The 23,215-nt window shown below is 37.8% G+C and overlaps 3 protein-coding genes across 3 annotated transcripts; all 3 read right to left on the bottom strand.

Annotated features, from left to right (window-relative positions):
* Positions 1–6,168: 6,168 nt before the first annotated feature.
* On the bottom strand, positions 6,169–11,053 carry LOC139117926 (hyalin-like). The gene is made up of 5 exons (XM_070681163.1): positions 11,041–11,053; positions 10,508–10,747; positions 8,868–9,107; positions 6,710–6,949; positions 6,169–6,428 (listed from the first exon to the last, which is right to left on the bottom strand). Exons 1-5 carry the CDS (start codon positions 11,051–11,053, stop codon positions 6,169–6,171), a joined length of 993 nt encoding a protein of 330 aa, XP_070537264.1.
* Positions 11,054–11,612: 559 nt separating this feature from the next.
* LOC139117925 (hyalin-like) lies at positions 11,613–14,451 on the bottom strand. The gene is made up of 4 exons (XM_070681162.1): positions 14,181–14,451; positions 12,516–12,755; positions 12,000–12,239; positions 11,613–11,731 (listed from the first exon to the last, which is right to left on the bottom strand). The coding sequence occupies exons 1-4, from the start codon at positions 14,449–14,451 to the stop codon at positions 11,613–11,615; spliced, it is 870 nt and encodes a 289-aa protein (XP_070537263.1).
* Positions 14,452–17,126: 2,675 nt separating this feature from the next.
* Positions 17,127–22,674, bottom strand: LOC139117924 (hyalin-like). The gene is made up of 6 exons (XM_070681161.1): positions 22,521–22,674; positions 19,621–19,815; positions 18,655–18,894; positions 18,151–18,390; positions 17,685–17,924; positions 17,127–17,407 (listed from the first exon to the last, which is right to left on the bottom strand). Exons 1-6 carry the CDS (start codon positions 22,672–22,674, stop codon positions 17,127–17,129), a joined length of 1,350 nt encoding a protein of 449 aa, XP_070537262.1.
* Between the last annotated feature and the right edge of the window lie 541 nt (positions 22,675–23,215).

The raw sequence follows: 23,215 nt of genomic DNA, 5'->3' as shown, positions 1-23,215 counted from the left end.
TGTTTGGAACATTTAAATTAACCACCATGAACAATCAAGAATGTGGTTTCGACAAACTGACCGGTGAGATAAATGTACCATAGCATCAAACTACGTTTCCTAAAAGTGCACTTCAAATCACACTTTACAGATTGACTCTACGAGCTTGACATTCAATATTCACTGATTATGTTCTTTCGCTGATATTTTGCAAATAATGCAAATTCAGAACAAGTCCAAAACTTACCAATGACTGTCACGGTAAACAGACATAAATCCACATTTCCATAAGGATCACTAGCATTATAGTAGACTACTGTAGAACCGATGACAAAATTAGATCCTTGTTGATAATTACTAGTTACAGTCACACTTCCTGAATTGTCAGTAGCATTAGGCTGTGACCAAGTAACAAGTGCTGTATCTTCTCCTAGGTCTGTGTATTCTTCAATGTCTTCAGGGCAGATGATGCTGGGATTTTCAACATCTATGCCATTAGACAAATGTTACAAATTATTCATCTTTAGATAACGACATTTTGACAAATATTAGAAAAAAGTGCTCTTACACATCAGGACTTTGTCTATTTTTTCATGTCTTCAGTGTGATCAAAACATTTATTTTGCACTGCAATACTGCAATTTGAATATAGAAACCCGTCCAATTTAAATTCTCGCCGTTTTATCTTCATTTGCAATCAAGCATTCAAATGAAACACAACTTTACCTGTTACGGTCACATTGAAATCACATGAATCAATATTTCCGAAAGGATCAATAGCATTGTAGGAGACTATTGTAGAACCGATGGCAAACTCAGCTCCTGGTTGATAGTTACTGGATAGGGTCACACTTCTTGAATTATCAGTAGCGTTAGGTGATGTCCATGTGACAACTGCTGTTGCTTGTCCGGGGTCTGTTACTACTTCAATATCAGCAGGACAGATGATGTCAGGATTAACAACATCTATTGAACCGAATCATATTGAAATGCTGTATCATCTGCCAATTTAGCTCACGTGTTCACACACGTGAACTAATGTCGAATCGATGTCTGTCTGTCCGTGTCTGTGTATCTGATTGTGTGTGTATATGTGTCTGTTTGCCTGTTTACAAGATAACTCAAAACACCAAAACGGATTCAAGTCAGATTTAACAGACAGGTACCCTATGCTACTGGTAAGAACCTGTTAGATTTTTGTTAGTATGGCTAGCATACTAATGAAATTAAGAAATATCATTTTTTCATGTAATGGATTCATATGGAGACGGTAATGGCAGTGTTGCCATATATAAAGAAATACTGCACAAAATTTCATGAAAGTTTTGATATATGACAATCTCAGAACATTATCATTATACTGTGAGTGTCATGTCAATTTTCGTCTCCTTTGCATATTAAACGAACTTCAATTATTAGTGATATAACTCCGAAATTCCTTCACCAAATTTGTTTGATACATGCAATAAAGATTGATTTAATATTGGGCAGTGTCATATTAATAAATATCTCACTTCCATATTAAATTATGCTTTGTAATTGGTGACTTAATTCTGAAAGTACTGTGGTAAAGTTGATGCAACCTGCTACATATAATGATTTAACAGATATCTGATTGTTCTGTGAAGTGCACTACTTACTGTTAATGAACCTCTTGTAAAACACGTGAGCACATTCATATCACATCTTGTTTTCAGTAGAAATAGTTGAACTGACATCATCCTTCAAGCACAAAGTTCTATTTTAATTTACAACTTAGTACTCATTACCATACGTACGCTATTCCAACAATATCTCAAGCATAAGTAAAGTCATTTTTAATTCAGTCTTGGGCATACTCTAATTTTCAGCCATGGCATCTTAGGCTACAAAATAAACAACAACCTACCAGGTACTGTCACATTGAACTGACATGAATCCACATTTCCAGAAGGATCACTTGCATTATAATGGATAGATGTAGAACCGATGCTGAACTCAGTTCCTGATTCATAGTCACTCGTTACTGTAACATATCCTGAATTATCAGTAGCATTGGCTGGGACCAATTGACAACAGCTGTGGCTTCTCCAGGTTCAGGGGCTACATCAATGTTTTCAGGACACAGGATAGTCGGAGGTTCATCATCTGTGCAAGAGATACACAATTGCGGGTCTATTTATTATCATCTCTTCAACTGGTTGTTTGGAACATTTAAATTAACCACCATGAACAATCAAGAATGTGGTTTCGACAAACTGACCGGTGAGATAAATGTACCATAGCATCAAACTACGTTTCCTAAAAGTGCACTTCAAATCACACTTTACAGATTGACTCTACGAGCTTGACATTCAATATTCACTGATTATGTTCTTTCGCTGATATTTTTGCAAATAATGCAAATTCAGAACAAGTCCAAAACTTACCAATGACTGTCACGGTAAACAGACATAAATCCACATTTCCATAAGGATCACTAGCATTATAGTAGACTACTGTAGAACCGATGACAAAATTAGATCCTTGTTGATAATTACTAGTTACAGTCACACTTCCTGAATTGTCAGTAGCATTAGGCTGTGACCAAGTAACAAGTGCTGTATCTTCTCCTAGGTCTGTGTATTCTTCAATGTCTTCAGGGCAGATGATGCTGGGATTTTCAACATCTATGCCATTAGACAAATGTTACAAATTATTCATCTTTAGATAACGACATTTTGACAAATATTAGAAAAAAGTGCTCTTACACATCAGGACTTTGTCTATTTTTTCATGTCTTCAGTGTGATCAAAACATTTATTTTGCACTGCAATACTGCAATTTGAATATAGAAACCCGTCCAATTTAAATTCTCGCCGTTTTATCTTCATTTGCAATCAAGCATTCAAATGAAACACAACTTTACCTGTTACGGTCACATTGAAATCACATGAATCAATATTTCCGAAAGGATCAATAGCATTGTAGGAGACTATTGTAGAACCGATGGCAAACTCAGCTCCTGGTTGATAGTTACTGGATAGGGTCACACTTCTTGAATTATCAGTAGCGTTAGGTGATGTCCATGTGACAACTGCTGTTGCTTGTCCGGGGTCTGTTACATACTTCAATATCAGCAGGACAGATGATGTCAGGATTAACAACATCTATTGAACCGAATCATATTGAAAATGCTGTATCATCTGCCAATTTAGCTCACGTGTTCACACACGTGAACTAATGTCGAATCGATGTCTGTCTGTCCGTGTCTGTGTATCTGATTGTGTGTGTATATGTGTCTGTTTGCCTGTTTACAAGATAACTCAAAACACCAAAACGGATTCAAGTCAGATTTAACAGACAGGTACCCTATGCTACTGGTAAGAACCTGTTAGATTTTTGTTAGTATGGCTAGCATACTAATGAAATTAAGAAATATCATTTTTTCATGTAATGGATTCATATGGAGACGGTAATGGCAGTGTTGCCATATATAAAGAAATACTGCACAAAATTTCATGAAAGTTTTGATATATGACAATCTCAGAACATTATCATTATACTGTGAGTGTCATGTCAATTTTCGTCTCCTTTGCATATTAAACGAACTTCAATTATTAGTGATATAACTCCGAAATTCCTTCACCAAATTTGTTTGATACATGCAATAAAGATTGATTTAATATTGGGCAGTGTCATATTAATAAATATCTCACTTCCATATTAAATTATGCTTTGTAATTGGTGACTTAATTCTGAAAGTACTGTGGTAAAGTTGATGCAACCTGCTACATATAATGATGTAACAGATATCTGATTGTTCTGTGAAGTGCACTACTTACTGTTAATGAACCTCTTGTAAAACACGTGAGCACATTCATATCACATCTTGTTTTCAGTAGAAATAGTTGAACTGACATCATCCTTCAAGCACAAAGTTCTATTTTAATTTACAACTTAGTACTCATTACCATACGTACGCTATTCCAACAATATCTCAAGCATAAGTAAAGTCAATTTTTAATTCAGTCTTGGGCATACTCTAATTTTCAGCCATGGCATCTTAGGCTACAAAATAAACAAAACCTACCAGGTACTGTCACATTGAACTGACATGAATCCACATTTCCAGAAGGATCACTTGCATTATAATGGATAGATGTAGAACCGATGCTGAACTCAGTTCCTGATTCATAGTCACTCGTTACTGTAACATATCCTGAATTATCAGTAGCATTTGGCTGGGACCAATTGACAACAGCTGTAGCTTCTCCAGGTTCAGGGTCTACATCAATGTTTTCAGGACACAAGATAGTCGGAGGTTCATCATCTGTGCAAGAGATACACAATTGCGGGTCTATTTATTATCATCTCTTCAACTGGTTGTTTGGAACATTTAAATTAACCACCATGAACAATCAAGAATGTGGTTTCGACAAACTGACCGGTGAGATAAATGTACCATAGCATCAAACTACGTTTCCTAAAAGGCACTTCAAATCACACTTTACAGATTGACTCTACGAGCTTGACATTCAATATTCACTGATTATGTTCTTTCGCTGATATTTTTGCAAATAATGCAAATTCAGAACAAGTCCAAAACTTACCAATGACTGTCACGGTAAACAGACATAAATCCACATTTCCATAAGGATCACTAGCATTATAGTAGAACTACTGTAGAACCGATGACAAAATTAGATCCTTGTTGATAATTACTAGTTACAGTCACACTTCCTGAATTGTCAGTAGCATTAGGCTGTGACCAAGTAACAAGTGCTGTATCTTCTCCTAGGTCTGTGTATTCTTCAATGTCTTCAGGGCAGATGATGCTGGGATTTTCAACATCTATGCCATTAGACAAATGTTACAATTATTCATCTTTAGATAACGACATTTTGACAAATATTAGAAAAAAGTGCTCTTACACATCAGGACTTTGTCTATTTTTTCATGTCTTCAGTGTGATCAAAACATTTATTTTGCACTGCAATACTGCAATTTGAATATAGAAACCCGTCCAATTTAAATTCTCGCCGTTTTATCTTCATTTGCAATCAAGCATTCAAATGAAACACAACTTTACCTGTTACGGTCACATTGAAATCACATGAATCAATATTTCCGAAAGGATCAATAGCATTGTAGGAGACTATTGTAGAACCGATGGCAAACTCAGCTCCTGGTTGATAGTTACTGGATAGGGTCACACTTCTTGAATTATCAGTAGCGTTAGGTGATGTCCATGTGACAACTGCTGTGCTTGTCCGGGGTCTGTTACTACTTCAATATCAGCAGGACAGATGATGTCAGGATTAACAACATCTATTGAACCGAATCATATTGAAAATGCTGTATCATCTGCCAATTTAGCTCACGTGTTCACACACGTGAACTAATGTCGAATCGATGTCTGTCTGTCCGTGTCTGTGTATCTGATTGTGTGTGTATATGTGTCTGTTTGCCTGTTTACAAGATAATTCAAAACACCAAAACGGATTCAAGTCAGATTTAACAGACAGGTACCCTATGCTATGGTAAGAACCTGTTAGATTTTGGTTAGTATGGCTAGCATACTAATGAAGTTAAGAATTATCATTTTTTCATGTAATGGTTTTCATATGGAGACGGTAATGGCAGTGTCACACTATATAAAGAAATACTGCACAAAATTTCATGAAAGTTTTGACATATGACAATCTCAGAACATTATCATTATACTGTGAGTGTCATGTCAATTTTTAATCTCCTTTGCATATTAAACGAACTTCAGTTATCAGTGATATAACTCCGAAATTCCTACACCAATTTGTTTGATACATGCAATAAAGATTGATTTAATATTGGGCAGTGTCATATTAATAAATATCTCACTTCCATATTAAATTATGCTTTGTAATTGGTGACTTAATTCTGAAAGTACTGTGTGAAAGTTGATGCAACCTGCTACATATAATGATGTAACAGATATCTGATTGTTCTGTGAAGTGCACTACTTACTGTTAATAACCTCTTGTAAAACACGTGAGCACATTCATATCACATCTTGTTTTCAGTAGAAATAGTTGAACTGACATCATCCTTCAAGCACAAAGTTCTATTATAATTTACAACTTAGTACTCATTACCATACGTACGCTATTCCAACAATATCTCAAGCATAAGTAAAGTCAATTTTTAATTCAGTCTTGGGCATACTCTAATTTTCAGCCATGGCATCTTAGGCTACAAAATAAACAACCTACCAGGTACTGTCACATTGAACTGACATGAATCCACATTTCCAGAAGGATCACTTGCATTATAATGGATAGATGTAGAACCGATGCTGAACTCAGTTCCTGATTCATAGTCACTCGTTACTGTAACATATCCTGAATTATCAGTAGCATTTGGCTGGGACCAATTGACAACAGCTGTGGCTTCTCCAGGTTCAGGGGCTACATCAATGTTTTCAGGACACAGGATAGTCGGAGGTTCATCATCTGTGCAAGAGATACACAATTGCGGGTCTATTTATTATCATCTCTTCAACTGGTTGTTTGGAACATTTAAATTAACCACCATGAACAATCAAGAATGTGGTTTCGACAAACTGACCGGTGAGATAAATGTACCATAGCATCAAACTACGTTTCCTAAAAGTGCACTTCAAATCACACTTTACAGATTGACTCTACGAGCTTGACATTCAATATTCACTGATTATGTTCTTTCGCTGATATTTTTGCAAATAATGCAAATTCAGAACAAGTCCAAAACTTACCAATGACTGTCACGGTAAACAGACATAAATCCACATTTCCATAAGGATCACTAGCATTATAGTAGACTACTGTAGAACCGATGACAAAATTAGATCCTTGTTGATAATTACTAGTTACAGTCACACTTCCTGAATTGTCAGTAGCATTAGGCTGTGACCAAGTAACAAGTGCTGTATCTTCTCCTAGGTCTGTGTATTCTTCAATGTCTTCAGGGCAGATGATGCTGGGATTTTCAACATCTATGCCATTAGACAAATGTTACAAATTATTCATCTTTAGATAACGACATTTTGACAAATATTAGAAAAAAGTGCTCTTACACATCAGGACTTTGTCTATTTTTTCATGTCTTCAGTGTGATCAAAACATTTATTTTGCACTGCAATACTGCAATTTGAATATAGAAACCCGTCCAATTTAAATTCTCGCCGTTTTATCTTCATTTGCAATCAAGCATTCAAATGAAACACAACTTTACCTGTTACGGTCACATTGAAATCACATGAATCAATATTTCCGAAAGGATCAATAGCATTGTAGGAGACTATTGTAGAACGATGGCAAACTCAGCTCCTGGTTGATAGTTATGGATAGGGTCACACTTCTTGAATTATCAGTAGCGTTAGGTGATGTCCATGTGACAACTGCTGTTGCTTGTCCGGGGTCTGTTACAACTTCAATATCAGCAGGACAGATGATGTCAGGATTAACAACATCTATTGAACCGAATCATATTGAAAATGCTGTATCATCTGCCAATTTAGCTCACGTGTTCACACACGTGAACTAATGTCGAATCGATGTCTGTCTGTCCGTGTCTGTGTATCTGATTGTGTGTGTATATGTGTCTGTTTGCCTGTTTACAAGATAACTCAAAACACCAAAACGGATTCAAGTCAGATTTAACAGACAGGTACCCTATGCTACTGGTAAGAACCTGTTAGATTTTTGTTAGTATGGCTAGCATACTAATGAAATTAAGAAATATCATTTTTTCATGTAATGGATTCATATGGAGACGGTAATGGCAGTGTTGCCATATATAAAGAAATACTGCACAAAATTTCATGAAAGTTTTGATATATGACAATCTCAGAACATTATCATTATACTGTGAGTGTCATGTCAATTTTCGTCTCCTTTGCATATTAAACGAACTTCAATTATTAGTGATATAACTCCGAAATTCCTTCACCAAATTTGTTTGATACATGCAATAAAGATTGATTTAATATGGGCAGTGTCATATTAATAAATATCTCACTTCCATATTAAATTATGCTTTGTAATTGGTGACTTAATTCTGAAAGTACTGTGGTAAAGTTGATGCAACCTGCTACATATAATGATTTAACAGATATCTGATTGTTCTGTGAAGTGCACTACTTACTGTTAATGAACCTCTTGTAAAACACGTGAGCACATTCATATCACATCTTGTTTTCAGTAGAAATAGTTGAACTGACATCATCCTTCAAGCACAAAGTTCTATTTTAATTTACAACTTAGTACTCATTACCATACGTACGCTATTCCAACAATATCTCAAGCATAAGTAAAGTCAATTTTTAATTCAGTCTTGGGCATACTCTAATTTTCAGCCATGGCATCTTAGGCTACAAAATAAACAACAACCTACCAGGTACTGTCACATTGAACTGACATGAATCCACATTTCCAGAAGGATCACTTGCATTATAATGGATAGATGTAGACCGATGCTGAACTCAGTTCCTGATTCATAGTCACTCGTTACTGTAACATATCCTGAATTATCAGTAGCATTTGGCTGGACCAATTGACAACAGCTGTAGCTTCTCCAGGTTCAGGGTCTACATCAATGTTTTCAGGACACAAGGATAGTCGGAGGTTCATCATCTGTGCAAGAGATACACAATTGCGGGTCTATTTATTATCATCTCTTCAACTGGTTGTTTTGAACATTTAAATTAACCACCATGAACAATCAAGAATGTGGTTTCGACAAACTGACCGGTGAGATAAATGTACCATAGCATCAAACTACGTTTCCTAAAAGTTCACTTCAAATCACACTTTACAGATTGACTCTACGAGCTTGACATTCAATATTCACTGATTATGTTCTTTCGCTGATATTTGCAAATAATGCAAATTCAGAACAAGTCCAAAACTTACCAATGACTGTCACGGTAAACAGACATAAATCCACATTTCCATAAGGATCACTAGCATTATAGTAGACTACTGTAGAACCGATGACAAAATTAGATCCTTGTTGATAATTACTAGTTACAGTCACACTTCCTGAATTGTCAGTAGCATTAGGCTGTGACCAAGTAACAAGTGCTGTATCTTCTCCTAGGTCTGTGTATTCTTCAATGTCTTCAGGGCAGATGATGCTGGGATTTTCAACATCTATGCCATTAGACAAATGTTACAATTATTCATCTTTAGATAACGACATTTTGACAAATATTAGAAAAAAGTGCTCTTACACATCAGGACTTTGTCTATTTTTTTCATGTCTTCAGTGTGATCAAAACATTTATTTTGCACTGCAATACTGCAATTTGAATATAGAAACCCGTCCAATTTAAATTCTCGCCGTTTTATCTTCATTTGCAATCAAGCATTCAAATGAAACACAACTTTACCTGTTACGGTCACATTGAAATCACATGAATCAATATTTCGAAAGGATCAATAGCATTGTAGGAGACTATTGTAGAACCGATGGCAAACTCAGCTCCTGGTTGATAGTTACTGGATAGGGTCACACTTCTTGAATTATCAGTAGCGTTAGGTGATGTCCATGTGACAACTGCTGTTGCTTGTCCGGGGTCTGTTACTACTTCAATATCAGCAGGACAGATGATGTCAGGATTAACAACATCTATTGAACCGAATCATATTGAAAATGCTGTATCATCTGCCAATTTAGCTCACGTGTTCACACACGTGAACTAATGTCGAATCGATGTCTGTCTGTCCGTGTCTGTGTATCTGATTGTGTGTGTATATGTGTCTGTTTGCCTGTTTACAAGATCATTCAAAACACCAAAACGGATTCAAGTCAGATTTAACAGACAGGTACCCTATGCTACTGGTAAGAACCTGTTAGATTTTGGTTAGTATGGCTAGCATACTAATGAAGTTAAGAATTATCATTTTTTCATGTAATGGTTTCATATGGAGACGGTAATGGCAGTGTCACACTATATAAAGAAATACTGCACAAAATTTCATGAAAGTTTTGACATATGACAATCTCAGAACATTATCATTATACTGTGAGTGTCATGTCAATTTTTAATCTCCTTTGCATATTAAACGAACTTCAGTTATCAGTGATATAACTCCGAAATTCCTACACCAAATTTGTTGATACATGCAATAAAGATTGATTTAATATTGGGCAGTGTCATATTAATAAATATCTCACTTCCATATTAAATTATGCTTTGTAATTAGTGACTTAATTCTGAAGTACTGTGTGAAAGTTGATGCAACCTGCTACATATAATGATGTAACAGATATCTGATTGTTCTGTGAAGTGCACTACTTACTGTTAATAAACCTCTTGTAAAACACGTGAGCACATTCGTATCACATCTTGTTTTCAGTAGAAATAGTTGAACTCACATCATCCTTCAAGCACAAAGTTCTATTAAAATTTACAACTTAGTACTCATTACCATACCTACGCTATTCCAACAATATCTCAAGCATAAGTAAAGTCAATTTTAATTCAGTCTTGGGCATACTCTAATTTTCAGCCATGGCATCTTAGGCTACAAAATAAACAACAACCTACCAGGTACTGTCACATTGAACTGACATGAATCCTCATTTCCAGAAGGATCACTTGCATTATAATGGATAGATGTAGAACCGATGCTGAACTCAGTTCCTGATACATAGTCACTCGTTACTGTAACATATCCTGAATTATCAGTAGCATTTGGCTGTGACCAATTGGCAACAGCTGTGGCTTCTCCTTTTTCAGGGGCTACATCAATGTTTTCAGGACACAGGATAGTCGGAGGTTCGTCATCTGTGCAAGAGATACACAATTGCGGGTCTATTGATCATCATCTCTTCAACTGGTTGTTTTGAACATTAAATTAACCACCATGAACAATCAAGAATGTGGTTTCGACAAACTGATCGGTGAGATAAATGTACCTTAGCATCAAACTACGTTTCCTAAAAATTCACTTCAAATCACACTTTACAGATTGACTCTACGAGCTTGACATTCAATATTCACTGATTATGTTCTTTCGCTGATATTTTTGCAAATAATGCAAATTCAGAACAAGTCCAAAACTTACCAATGACTGTCACGGTAAACAGACATGAATCCACATTTCCATAAGGGTCACTAGCATTATAGTAGACTACTGTAGAACCGATGACAAAATTAGATCCTTGTTGATAATTACTAGTTACATTCACACTTCCTGAATTGTCAGTAGCATTAGGCTGTGACCAAGTTAACAACTGCTGTATCTTCTCCAGGGTCTGTGTATTCTTCAATGTCGTCAGGGCAGATGATGCTTGGATTTTCAACATCTATACCATCAGACAAAGATCACAAATTGTTTATCTTTAGATAATAAGAATTTTGACAAATAGTAGAAGAAAGTGTTTTTACACATCAAGATTTTGTCCATTATTTCGTGTCTTCAGTGATATCAAAAACTTTCTTTTGTTCTGCAATACTGCAATTTGAATATAGAAAACCGTCGAATTCTCTCTCATTTGCAATCAAGCATTCAAATGAAACAAAACTTTACCTGTTACAGTCACATTGAAATTACATGAATCCACATTGCCGAAAGGATCAGTAGCATTGTAGGAGATTATTGTAGAACCGATGACTAACTCAGCTCCTGGTTGATAGTTACTGGATAGGGTCACACTTCTGAATTATCAGTAGCGTTAGGTGATGTCCATGTGACAACTGCTGTGGCTTGTCCGGGGTCTGTTACTACTTCAATATCAGCAGGACAGATGATTTCAGGATTGACAACATCTATTGAACCGAACAATATGAAATATGCTGTATCATCCCTTTATTTTTCCTCGGTAGAAATAGTGGAATACACATCGTCCTCCAAGTACAGAGTTACTGACACGTTAAAACCTCCACTTAAATTTACAACAAGGTAATCATTACCGTACCTAGGCTATGCCAATAATATCTCAAGCATAAGTAAAGTCCATTTTCAAGTCAGCCTTGGACATTATCTAATTTTCAGCCTAGGCCGGCGTCTTAGGCTTCAAAAGAAACCACAACCTACCAGGTACTGTCACATTGAACTGACATGAATCCACATTTCCAGAAAGATCACTTGCATTGTAATGGATAGATGTAGAACCGATGCTGAACTCAGTTCCTGATTGATAGTCACTCGTTACTGTAACATAACCTGAATTATCAGTAGCATTTGGCTGTGTCCAATTGACAACAACTGTAGCTTCTCCAGGTTCAGGGTCCACATCAATGTTGTCAGGACACAGGATAGTCGGAGGTTCATCATCTGTGCAAGAGATAGAAAAGTTCCCAGTCCATTCATCATCTTCAACTGCTTGTTTTGCAACATTAAAATGTACCACAACGTACAATTCAAGAATGCAGTTTCGACAAACTTACACATGAGATAAATGGACCATAGCATCAATCTACGATGCTTAAGAATTCACTTGCAGTCATATTTTACAGATTGACTCTACGAGCTTGACATTCAATATCCATTCACTGTTCTTTCACTGATATTTATGCAAATAATGCAAATTCAGAACAAGTCCAATCTTACCAATTACTGTCACAGTAAAGAGACATGAATCCACATTTCCATAAGGGTCACTAGCATTATAGTAGACTACTGTAGAACCGATGACAAAATTAGATCCTTGTTGATAATTACTAGTTACATTCACACTTCCTGAATTGTCAGTAGCATTAGGCTGTGACCAAGTAACAAGTGCTGTATCTTCTCCAAGGTCTGTGTATTCTTCAATGTCTTCAGGGCAGATGATGCTGGGATTTTCAATATCTATGCCATTAGACAAATGTTACAAATATTCTTCTTTAGATAACGACATTTGACAAATATTCGAAAAAAAGTGCTCATACACATCAGGCCTTTGTCTGTTTTTTTCATGTCTTCAGTGTGATCAAAACATTTCTTTTGCACTGCAATACTGCAATTTGAATATAGAAACCCGTCCAATTTAAATTCTCGCCGTTTTATCTTCATTTGCAATCAAGCATTTAAATGAAACACAACTTTACCTGTTACAGTCACATTGAAATCACATAATCCACATTTCCGAAAGGATCAATAGCATTGTAGGAGACTATTGTAGAACCGATGACAAACTCAGCTCCTGGTTGATAGTTACTGGAAAGGGTCACACTTCCTGAATTATCAGTAGCGTTAGGTGATGTCCATGTGACAACCGCTATGGCTTCTCCGGGGTATGTTACTACTTCAATATCAGCAGGACAGATGATGTCAGGATTAACAACATCTATTGAACCGAATAATATTGAAAATGCTATATCATCTGCCAATTTAGCTCACGTGTACACACACGTGAACTAATGTAGTAGAGATGTCTGTCTGTCCGTGTCTGTGTATCTGATTGTGTGTGTATATGTGTCTGTTTGCCTGTTTACAAGATAACTCAAAAACACCAAAACGGATTCAAGTCAGATTTAATCGACAGGTACCCTATGCTACTGGTAAGAACCTGTTAGATTTTGGTTAGTATGGCTAGCATACTAATGAAGTTAAGAATTATCATTTTTTCATGTAATGGTTTCATATGGAGACGGTAATGGCAGTGTCACAATATATAAAGAAGTACTGCACAAAATTTCATGAAAGTTTTGACATATGACAATCTCAGAACATTATCATTATACTGTGAGTGTCATGTCAATTTTTAATCTCCTTTGCATATTAAATGAACTTCAGTTATCAGTGATATAACTCCGAAATTCCTTCACCAAATTTGTTTGATACATGCAATAAAGATTGGTTTATTATATATCAAATTAGACTTAGAAGCATGGGCAGTGTCATGTTAATAAATATCTCACTTCCATATTAAATTATGCTTTGTAATTAGTGACTTAATTCTGAAAGTACTGTGTCAAAGTTGATGCAACCTGCTACATACAATGATTTAACAGATATCTTATTGTTCTGTGAAGTGCACTACTTACTGTTAATAAACCTCTTGCAAAACACGTGAGCACATTCGTATCACATCTTGTTTTCAGTAGAAATAGTTGAGCTCACATCATCCTTCAAGCACAAAGTTTATTTAAATTTACAACTTAGTACTCATTACCATACCTACGCTGTTCCAACAATATCTCAAGCATAAGTAAAGTCATTTTTAATTCAGTCATGGGCATACTCTAATTTTCAGCCATGGCATCTTAGGCTACAAATTAAACCACAACCTACCAGGTACTGTCACATTGAACTGACATGAATCCTCATTTCCAGAAGGATCACTTGCATTGTAATGGATAGATGTAGAACCGATGCTGAACTCAGTTCCTGATTGATAGTCACTCGTTACTGTAACATAACCTGAATTATCAGTAGCATTTGGATGTGACCAATTGGCAACAGCTGTGGCTTCTCCAGGTTCAGGGGCTACATCAATGTTTTCAGGACACAGGATAGTCGGAGGTTCGTCATCTGTGCAAGAGATAGACAATTGCGGGTCCATTGATCATCATCTCTTCAACTGGTTGTTTTGCAACATTAAAATTAACCGCCATGAACAATCAAGAAAATGGTTTCGGCAAACTGATCGGTGAGATAAATGTACCATAGCATCAAACTACGTTTCCTAAAAGTTCACTTCAAATCACACTTTACAGATTGACTCTACGAGCTTGACATTCAATATTCACTGATTATGTTCTTCCCTGATATTTTTGGAAATAATGCAAACTCAGAACAATAGCAAACCTTACCAATGACTGTCACGGTAAACAGACATGAATCCACATTTCCATAAGGGTCACTAGCATTATAGTAGACTACTGTAGAACCGATGACAAAATTAGATCCTTGTTGATAATTACTAGTTACATTCACACTTCCTGAATTGTCAGTAGCATTAGGCTGTGACCAAGTTACAACTGCTGTATCTTCTCCAGGGTCTGTGTATTCTTCAATGTCGTCAGGGCAGATGATGCTTGGATTTTCAACATCTATACCATCAGACAAAGATCACAAATTGTTTATCTTTAGATAATGAGAATTTTGACAAATAGTAGAAGAAAGTGTTTTTACACATCAAGATTTTGTCCATTTTTTTCGTGTCTTCAGTGATATCAAAAAGTTTCTTTTGTTCTGCAATACTGCAATTTCAATTTAGAAAACCGTCGAATTCTCTCTTCATTTGCAATCAAGCATTCAAATGAAACAAAACTTTACCTGTTACAGTCACATTGAAATTACATGAATCCACATTGCCGAAAGGATCAGTAGCATTGTAGGAGATTATTGTAGAACCGATGACTAACTCAGCTCCTGGTTGATAGTTACTGGATAGGGTCACACTTCCTGAATTATCAGTAGCGTTAGGTGATGTCCATGTGACAACTGCTGTGGCTTGTCCGGGGTCTGTTACTACTTCAATATCACCAGGACAGATGATATCAGGATTGACAACATCTATTGAACCGAACAATATGAAATATGCTGTATCATCTTTTATTTTTCCTCGGTAGAAATAGGGAATACACATCGTCCTCAAGTACAGAGTTACTGACACGTTTAAACCTCCATTTAAATTTACAACTAAGTAATCATTACCGTACCTAGGCTATGCCAATAATATCTCAAACATTAAGTAAAGTCCATTTTCAAGTCAGCCTTGGACATTATCTAATTTTCTGCCTAGGCCGGCGTCTTAGGCTTCAAAAGAAACCACAACCTACCAGGTACTGTCACATTGAACTGACATGAATCCACATTTCCAGAAGGATCACTTGCATTGTAATGGATAGATGTAGAACCGATGCTGAACTCAGTTCCTGATTGATAGTCACTCGTTACTGTAACATAACCTGAATTATCAGTAGCATTTGGCTGTGTCCAATTGACAACAACTGTAGCTTCTCCAGGTTCAGGGTCCACATCAATGTTGTCAGGACACAGGATAGTCGGAGGTTCGTCATCTGTGCAAGAGATAGACAATTGCGGGTCTATTGATCATCATCTCTTCAACTGGTTGTTTTGCAACATTAAAATTAACCGCCATGAACAATCAAGAATGTGGTTTCGGCAAACTGATCAGTGAGGTAAATGTACAATAGCATCAAACTACGTTTCCTAAAAGTTCACTTCAAATCACACTTTACAGATTGACTCTACGAGCTTGACATTCAATATTCACTGATTATGTTCTTTCCCTGATATTTTTGCAAATAATGCAAACTCAGAATAATAGCAAACCTTACCAATGACTGTCACAGTAAACAGACATGAATCCACATTTCCATAAGGGTCACTAGCATTATAGTAGACTACTGTAGAACCGATGACAAAATTAGATCCTTGTTGATAATTACTAGTTACATTCGCACTTCCTGAATTGTCAGTAGCATTAGGCTGTGACCAAGTAACAACTGCTGTATCTTCTCCAGGGTCTGTGTATTCTTCAATGTCGTCAGGGCAGATGATGCTTGGATTTTCAACATCTATACCATCAGACAAAGATCACAAATTGTTTATCTTTAGATAATGAGAATTTTGACAAATAGTAGAAGAAAGTGTTTTTACACATCAAGACTTTGTCCATTTGTTTCTTGTCTTCAGTGAGATCAAAACGTTTCTTTTGTTCTGCAATACTGCAATTGAATATAGAAAACTGTCGAATTCTCTCTTCATTTGCAATCAAGCATTCAAATGAAACAAAACTTTACCTGTTACAGTCACATTGAAATTACATGAATCCACATTGCCGAAAGGATCAGTAGCATTGTAGGAGATTATTGTAGAACCGATGACTAACTCAGCTCCTGGTTGATAGTTACTGGATAGGGTCACACTTCCTGAATTATCAGTAGCGTTAGGTGATGTCCATGTGACAACTGCTGTGGCTTGTCCGGGGTCTGTTACTACTTCAATATCACCAGGACAGATGATTTCAGGATTGACAACATCTATTGAACCGAACAATATGAAATATGCTGCTCATCATCTTTATTTTTCCTCGGTAGAAATAGTGAAATACACATCGTCCTCCAAGTACAGAGTTACTGACACGTTTAAACCTCCATTTAAATTTACAACTAAGTAATCATTACCGTACCTAGGCTATGCCAATAATATCTCAAGCATAATAAAGTCCATTTTCAAGTCAGCCTTGGACATTATCTAACTTTCTGCCTAGGCCGGCGTCTTAGGCTTCAAGAGAAACCACAACCTACCAGGTACTGTCACATTGAACTGACATGAATCCACATTTCCAGAAGGATCACTTGCATTGTAATGGATAGATGTAGAACCGATGCTGAACTCAGTTCCTGATTGATAGTCACTCGTTACTGTAACATAACCTGAATTATCAGTAGCATTTGGCTGTGTCCAATTGACAACAACTGTAGCTTCTCCAGGTTCAGGGTCCACATCAATGTTGTCAGGACACAGGATAGTCGGAGGTTCATCATCTGTGCAAGAGATAGAAAAGTTCCCAGTCTATTCATCATCTTCAACTGATTGTTTTGCAACATTAAAATGTACCACAATGTACAATTCAAGAATACAGTTTCGACAAACTGACACATGAGATAAATGAACCATAGCATCAATCTACGTTGCTTAAGATTTCACTTGCAGTCACATTTTACAGATTGACTCTACGAGCTTGACATTCAATATCCATTCACTGTTCTTTCACTGATATTTATGCAAATAATGCAAATTCAGAACGAGTCCAAGACTTACCAATGACTGTCACAGTAAAGAGACATGAATCCACATTTCCATAAGGGTCACTAGCATTATAGTAGACTACTGTAGAACCGATGACAAAATTAGATCCTTGTTGATAATTACTAGTTACATTCACACTTCCTGAATTGTCAGTAGCATTAGGCTGTGACCAAGTAACAACTGCTGTATCTTCTCCAGGGTCTGTGTATTCTTCAATGTCGTCAGGGCAGATGATGCTCGGATTTTCAACATCTATACCATCAGACAAAGATCACAAATTGTTTATCTTTAGATAATGAGAATTTTAACAAATAGTAGAGGAAAGTGTTTTTACACATCAAGACTTTGTCCATTTGTTTCGTGTCTTCAGTGAGATCAAAACGTTTCTTTTGTACTGCAATACTGCAATTTGAATATAGAAAACCCTCGAATTCTCTCTTCATTTGCAATCAAGCATTCAAATGAAACAAAACGTTACCTGTTACAGTCACATTGAAATTACATGAATCCACATTGCCAAAAGGATCAGTAGCATTGTAGGAGATTATTGTAGAACCGATGACTAACTCAGCTCCTGGTTGATAGTTACTGGATAGGGTCACACTTCCTGAATTATCAGTAGCGTTAGGTGATGTCCATGTGACAAACTGCTGTGGCTTGTCCGGGTCTGTTACTACTTCAATATCACCAGGACAGATGATTTCAGGATTGACAACATCTATTGAACCGAACAATATGAAATATGCTGTATCATCTTTTATTTTCCTCGGTAGAAATAGTGGAATACACATCGTCCTCCAAGTACAGAGTTACTGACACGTTTAAACCTCCATTTAAATTTACAACAAGTAATCATTACCGTACCTAGGCTATGCCAATAATATCTCAAGCATAAGTAAAGTCCATTTCAAGTCAGCCTTGGACATTATCTAATTTTCTGCCTAGGCCGGCGTCTTAGGCTTCAAAAGAAACCACAACCTACCAGGTACTGTCACATTGAACTGACATGAATCCACATTTCCAGAAGGATCACTTGCATTGTAATGGATAGATGTAGAACCGATGCTGAACTCAGTTCCTGATTGATAGTCACTCGTTACTGTAACATAACCTGAATTATCAGTAGCATTTGGCTGTGTCCAATTGACAACAACTGTAGCTTCTCCAGGTTCAGTGTCCACATCAATGTTGTCAGGACACAGGATAGTCGGAGGTTCATCATCTGTGCAAGAGATAGAAAAGTTCCCAGTCTATTCATCATCTTAACTGATTGTTTTGCAACATTAAAATGTACCACAAGTACTATTCAAGAATGCAGTTTCGACAAACTGACACATGAGAAAATGGACCATAGCATCAATCTACGTTGCTGAAGAATTCACTTGCAGTCACATTTTACAGATTGACTCTACGAGCTTGACATTCAATATCCATTCACTGTTCTTTCACTGATATTTATGCAAATAATGCAAATTCAGAACAAGTCCAAATCTTACCAATGACTGTCACAGTAAAGAGACATGAATCCACATTTCCATAAGGGTCACTAGCATTATAGTAGACTACTGTAGAACCGATGACAAAATTAGATCCTTGTTGATAATTACTAGTTACATTCACACTTCCTGAATTGTCAGTAGCATTAGGCTGTGACCAAGTTACAACTGCTGTATCTTCTCCAAGGTCTGTGTATTCTTCGATGTCCTCAGGGCAGATGATGCTGGATTTTCAACATCTATACCATCAGACAAAGATCACAAATTGTTTATCTTTAGATAATGACATTTTGACAAATAGTAGAAGAAAGTGTTTTACACATCAAGACTTTGTACATTTTTTTTCGTGTCTTCAGTGAGATCAAAACGTTTCTTTTGTTCTGCAATACTGCAATTTGAATGCCATTTTATCTTCATTTTCAATCAAGCATTCAAATGAAACACAATTTTACCTGTTACAGTCACATTGAAATTACATGAATCCACATTGCCGAAAGGATCAGTAGCATTGTAGGAGACTATTGTAGAACCGATGACAAACTCAGCTCCTGGTTGATAGTTACTGGATAGGGTCACACTTCCTGAATTATCAGTAGCGTTAGGTGATGTCCATGTGACAACTGCTGTGGCTTGTCCGGGGTCTGTTACTACTTCAATATCACCAGGACAGATGATGCTTGGATTTCAAAATCTATTGAACCGAACAATATGAAATATGCTGTATCATCTTTTATTTTTTCTCGGTAGAAATAGTGGAATACACATCGTCCTCCGAGCACAGAGTTACTGACACGTTTAAACCTCCATTTAAATTTACAACTAAGTAATCATTACCGTACTAGGCTATGCCAATAATAGCTCAATCATAAGTAAAGTCCGTTTCAAGTCAGCCTTGGACATAAAAATATTATATAAGGATTGGCTTATCCTTTTGATTGGTGTGAGCAGGGGAAAGCTAGCCACCAGTTTTGCTTACTTATATAACCAAAGTATTTTTCGAGGTTTTGAATTGTTTCTAGGCACCAATGAAAGCACTGTTTACTTATAACGTTGGGGGAACTAAGGAGTAATTTGAAATATGTCTAATAGAAATATCAACATTGTGGGAGTACTGTTAAAAATTAGGTATGGGAGGAAAGGCAGAAGACATTTGGTCAAAGTTTGCACCATGTCTTAGTTCAGCCCTCGCCTTGCCCCAATGGTTAATGCCCTAAGTCGAGCCCTGAGCTCGAAGCGCAACTAGGAAAACTTGAAGACTACATCAATTGGCTCCATGGCGAGAACCAGAGAGTTCATAAAAGAATTGAGTGTGGTTAATCTGTCAGTAGATAGAAGCAGTTACACAGGTTCAGTGGAATAACCTCAGGACGGAAGTGTGTCGTGGTTATGTAGTGCAGCAGTTCAAGTACTTGTCAGGTACGCGGTTACGAACTAAAATCCGACGACCGCATCGAGTGGCTCCATGGCAAGAACCAGGGAGTTCACAGAAGAATTGCTCCAACAAAACCACTAAAAGAAGTTTTCAAGGATCCAGAACTGGGGCTGAATACGAAGTTGACAGGACAGTTAAAACGGAAAGTCTCACCATTGGAGCACTGCTAACCACCACAGAACTGGTGGTCAAAGCACTTGCTGTCAGTCAATGAAAAGTCATCAGTCCACGATATGGAAAAGGTGGTAGCCAGATTGATGGTCCCATTGAGAAAGCATACGATGTGACAAAACGAGTTTATAAACAACTGGACCAGTGGCTGAAGGGACTGGCAGCAAAAGGTGCTGCAGCTATCCCAGGATTGATCAGCACCATTGTCAGTTTCATCCTGAAAACCGCTGGCACCATGGTGGGCTTTGTTGGCAAACAGCTGTAGACTTTCATGACGGCGCTTTTATTCTACACAGTGAATAGTCTGACAGTGTAAGATGAGGATGTTAGGCGAAAAAAATATCCCAAAGTTTCTTCAGAAACACAAGAAGTCTGGCTTCAGCATTGATCTAGAATGGTGCCCCATGCAGAGAGCAAACAGATATTTCCTCAAAGCAAACCCCCGGCAAACGGCTACGGTAAGAGCTCTTATACTGCACCATCGTCGATTTTGTGCTAAAGTGTGAGAAGGCCAACTTTTTCAAGGGGATGGACTTCAAAGATGTGTTTGAAGACCCAGAAGATAGTGAATAGGAATGTTATGTGAACGAATAAAGGGTACTAAAGCTGATCAACGATACATAGAACGATGCATATTTCAACGTAAGGACATTTGCTTGTAAAATTATCGAACCATATGCATGTCTCAGCCTAAACAGAAGCCCCCAAGCTGGCTGATTGTCGAAAGAACAGCTGTTGCTTACTGCCACAGCTACAAGTTTATGGGCTGAATCAATATTGGCCTGAAGATTACAAAAGGCATGCTCCTCAGCTACGCACTAGTTGCCATCATTCCTGCCCTACTGGTGGCCGTTGGGGCAGTCGCCCTTTCTGGTATTGTCATCGATGTCATTCAGATGAGCACTGGGGTGGCAAGGAAAAGAAAAATATACAAACTGCTCTACATCTGGTACAAGCAGCTGCTCACGGAAATAAAAACAGAGAATGGCGCGCCTAGCCAGCGAGCGGCTGGACGATCCAGACTCAGCCGTTTTTAAGGAAATCTTCTCAAAGACGCTCAAGATTCAGAAGGGAGAGAGCTTCACCCCACCTTTGGAATGGTATACGCGGAAGTAAGGGCTCAACGGCTATACTGAGGAAGAGTATCCAACAACTTCTTTAGAAGATAAACATGCTTAAGGACATACAGGCAGGAGGGCTGATTACCCAGACAGCTTCAAGGTCAACAAGGATCTGCCCCCAGTGGTCCCAGCGGCAGATGAGACACGGGCGGCATCTGTGGGTGATCTCAAGGTGTTACTGACGGGGCTCTAAAACTACATGACCAGGAAAGCAAATTTCGTCACGGACGCCAGAGACATAATCAAGAACATTATCCTTGCCCACAAGCATGCAAAGGAGGCCAGTGCTCGGTTGGCTGTCCCTCATATCCAAACTGGGTCAAGTAGTTAAACTTCAATGTTAGCTTTGCCAAGGACAGTTGTAGTGTAACTTTTCAAGACCACTTGTTGGCCTCCGTCCTGCACCCTCAGATCGGTTCTGTTCTCCGTTTCCATATGTATTTACCACTAGGCACATTCTCAATGAGATGGGGGTTGCACTGCCTGACAATTGGGCTTTCAAGGTTGGAAAGGTTATGACAAGGTCAATTACGAATCCCTCTGCCGGAGTTCGGCATCCGTGACAATGGAGACTCCAGGTACAATAGGGGTCAATCAGGGGCCATGGCAATGGCTACACGTATGTCACCAACAGCGGCCAATTGGACACTGATAAGAACACTGGTGGCCAACACTCCCTGGCCCACATATGTGCCACCTTTAAGCCAGCACGCCAACTTATATAATTTCTCATACTCCACCAGTATGGCATCCAAGGATGCAAAGAGCCTGTCTTTGCCCATCGCCCTATAATGACAGAGGCATCTTAGGGCAAATAAATAAATAGCCCTCCAAGAGCCAACCCGGTGGCCAACACTCTAGTCATTTTTGCTTCATGTTCAACGTCAGGCTGACAAGTCTCAGGAGCGTGGCCCGGCCTTTTGTCGCCTAATAGCAGAGCACGGTCATGGAGCCCAGACTCTGCAGCGAGAGGATTTGCAGCGCAACCTGAAGGCCTCGTAGCTCCCATCCTGTGTGCTTTGTGGCAAAGCGCCACATCCCGACCTGCTTGCCAGCGATGTGTCCAATCTTTTCCACAGGGCTGTGCAGCGCTGCTTCTACCTTGCTCCTGCCAGTCTCCCATCCTCCTTGGTATCTGCCATCATGCATTCATGAGGTATGCAGTTGAAGACTAGTCCCTATTTATTTTTTTACAAATAGTTGATCTGGTACTCAAATGGTGTTAGGGGCCCATTTTTTTATGACGAACTCATTCAAGGTTGTTTCACTATACAACTGAACATCAAGAATACTTGTTGAAATCTACTACCAAGCTATTTTGCC

Source organism: Ptychodera flava, chromosome 18 (genome assembly GCF_041260155.1).
Source record: "Ptychodera flava strain L36383 chromosome 18, AS_Pfla_20210202, whole genome shotgun sequence".
Lineage (NCBI taxonomy): Eukaryota > Metazoa > Hemichordata > Enteropneusta > Ptychoderidae > Ptychodera > Ptychodera flava.
Note: the sequence above shows the minus strand (reverse complement) of the source record. Positions and strands in the feature narration are given on the sequence as shown.